Here is a 3,013-nt window from a genome sequence, read left to right as displayed (position 1 = left end):
AAAAAGAGCAAAACAGAACAAAGTAGAAACAGATGGCCTCATTTGGAAGGTCCTGCAGCAAATTGAGACATCATGGTTGAGAGACAATTCTTGAGACTGAACACTTCTGTCTGAACAGATTCCAGAGTGGCCTTGACACCAGCGAGTTCAGTAATGACAGAATCAGCATCGCCAGCCTTGAGAGCAATCCCTTTAGTTGCCTTGAATGATGAGGGTTCCTTCTTGAGTTTGTAGTCTGCACCGGCAGTGGGAGGTGTCACGATTTCATATTCCAATCAAAGAGACTTTTGAGAATCAAGCAACTTGTAGATCAAATGAGGAAACACCAAATATTGGCCTTTCTTTTTGGCTTTTCCTAAGACAGTGATCTGATCAAAAATGAGAGTGGCAAGATCAACTTGGAAACCAGTCCCGACTTTGTACAGAAAGAAGGTCGTGTCAAAAGTAATGGTGGAGGTATGAGTGGTGGGAATCCAGTTGTTGGTGGAAAATTTGTGAAGCACGGCATAGTAATGAGTAAGATCGGTCACTTTGAGTATCGAGTGTGGTTCCCAAACCATATTCTGTCCCACCAATTCAGATAAAACTGTATCTTTGTTGAATTCCACAGCAACATTGTCAACAGTAGGGGGCAAATTGAGAACCTTGGCAATTTCAGCAGGACTAAACAAATACCAATGCCCCCGAACATAAACTTGACCAAACATAAAAGACTTGCTATCAAACAGATCATCATTAAGATTAGGATAGAATTCTTGAACAACTCGAGGAACAAAACCATCCAAACCAGTTAAAGAACCTAACCACCCCCGATCCTCAATATTCTTAATGACCCAAAACACTTTATGGGCAGAAAAAGAAAAAAAATTCTCACAGATAAAATCACGATGCGCATAATGCTTCATATTTTTCTCATTGTCATTGAAAAAGAAATTCAAAGAGTGAGCTTTAAAAGATGAACCTAGAGAAACTTTTGGACCCACTAGTGACTTAGTGCGAATCTCAGGAATTTTCACAGATTTCTTGCCCTATGGAGAAACAGGAGGATCCTCTGATGGGTCAAACTCGGCTTCAGATGCAACATTATCATCAAGAGAGGGATCTTTGATCGAAACTTGGAACGTGGAGTGGAACCCACGAGAGACGAGGCCTTTGGAGTGGAATCCGAAGGATTAGACCCTTTGGACCGAGGAGATTTTCGAGAAGATGAGACCTGGAACCATCCTTTGCTTTTCTTCTTGGGTGCAATCACATCAGGGGATTCTGAGGAGTCAGAATGGGTTTTGGCCGAATCACCGTCATGATCAGAGACATCATCTGAGGGGGAAGCTCGGCCCCTTTTGGAGGACCCAGGGACAGAGATGAGCAGAGCCGCCGATGAAAGGGGACCAGACGGTACTTTGGGGGCTTCTAGGTCAGGAATGACCACGGCTTTGCTCGTGGTGATGGAACCATCAATGAGGCTGGGTTGAGACAAGGTACTTTTTCGAGCCTTTTTCTTGGTGAGAGATGGAGATGCAATCAACGAGCCAGCCACTTCCTTGATAGACCGAGAGCCACTTCCTCTAGTTTTCACCATGATTGCACGAGAAAGAGAGAAAATTGTCAAGGAAAAAGAAACCAGAAAAAAAAAATGAAGGATGGAGACGGTTGAGATATTGGGCCCAAGGATATCCGAATATAAAGAAAGGGAAAAGGGAAAGATAGGGATTTGATCTTTTATTCCTTTATTTGAGAATTAAATGGAATAAACACTTTTGGAAAGTACATAATAATATCCCAAAAATAACTGCCAACAATTGTTCACGACACAAAATTGGGAAACAAGCCAAAAAAAAAAGAAACTTTTGATCTTAAAAAAATATGAGATAAAGACAAAAACAAACATGATACAACATACCATTTTTTGACACACTCAGATTCGATTTCTCTTAGAAAAGATTTTTTTTTTTTTATTAAGTAATATATATATATAACCAAATGCACCAAAAAATATCCCATTTTTTATTAGTGCTCAAAGTCTTTGTGCCCTTGCATGTGGAGAAAGAAACAATCATTATTTCAAAACAAATTTTTACTATAAGGTTAGAAAATATATTTAATATAAATCATGCTTTTATTTTTTAAAATAAAATATCACAAAACATTTACTCCTGTCACAAAAAATATTTTATTCAAATCAATGAATGTGTATGAGACTTACAAATTTTTCCAACAGTATATCTTAAGCATTTGTGTGTGATTGTGAAAGCAGAGATCATTGCCCTGTATGGCAATTTTAGCCTTTTTCAGGGACATTGCCCTATGTGGCAATTTTTAGCCTTTTTCTCAATGAGTACCCAAATTAGACGCTTTCACACTACACTGAAGGCTGCATTTAACAGTGGTAGAGTATCTTCTACATAATTTTTAGTTACATAGTTCCAACTTACTCAAAGTTAGCAATTTACACAACAGTGTAGGTAGCTCTATTCTAAGATGGAGCTTGAAATATTTTTCAAGGATCAAATGCTCATACACTATAAACATAGATTGATTTGGAAGAATATTAATTGGAGGGACTATTTATTTTGATTTTTTTTTTAAATGTGCATGATATATATTAACTATAAACTCTAACCTGAAGTAAAAATATATTTTGACATAATGATTGAGACTTTTTCGATGAGCAAGGACAAGAAGAAATCACACAACTTTTTCAAGCATAGGGATAAGGTACAATACAAAACAAATTAATTAGGACATACCCCCAAGGATTTCCTGAAGGAATCAAACCTGGCTGTATCAAGGGCTTTTGTAAAAATATCTGCAATCTGTTTGTCAGTCTCAATATATTCTAAGATCAAAGTTTTATTTTCAACGAGTTCTCTAATAAAATGATGATGAATGTCAATGTGTTTAGTGCGAGAGTGTTGAACACGATTTTTTGAGATATTAATAACACTAGTGTTATCACAAAAAATAGTCAAGGTTTTAAGATCAAACCCATAATCTGTCATCATTTGTTTCATCC

The 3,013-nt window shown here is 37.2% G+C and overlaps 1 protein-coding gene across 1 annotated transcript; it reads right to left on the bottom strand.

The window, feature by feature from the left end:
* Nucleotides 1-275: 275 nt before the first annotated feature.
* On the bottom strand, nt 276-1,579 carry LOC133806179 (uncharacterized). The gene is made up of 2 exons (XM_062244301.1): nt 1,066-1,579; nt 276-841 (listed from the first exon to the last, which is right to left on the bottom strand). Exons 1-2 carry the CDS (start codon nt 1,577-1,579, stop codon nt 276-278), a joined length of 1,080 nt encoding a protein of 359 aa, XP_062100285.1.
* Nucleotides 1,580-3,013: the final 1,434 nt, after the last annotated feature.

This window comes from Humulus lupulus, chromosome X (assembly GCF_963169125.1).
Source record: "Humulus lupulus chromosome X, drHumLupu1.1, whole genome shotgun sequence".
Taxonomy (NCBI): Eukaryota; Viridiplantae; Streptophyta; class Magnoliopsida; order Rosales; family Cannabaceae; genus Humulus; species Humulus lupulus.
This window is presented reverse-complemented; position numbering and strand designations above follow the sequence as displayed.

What these genes read in the sequence shown, in the direction of transcription:
- LOC133806179 (XM_062244301.1), bottom strand. Translation starts at nt 1,579, where the DNA reads ATGGTGAAAACTAGAGGAAGTGGCTCTCGGTCTATCAAGGAAGTGGCT. An exon ending in AATGTTGCATCTGAAGCCGA is followed by an intron (nt 842 to 1,065) that starts GTTTGACCCATC and finishes CTGCCCATAAAG; the next exon opens with TGTTTTGGGTCATTAAGAAT.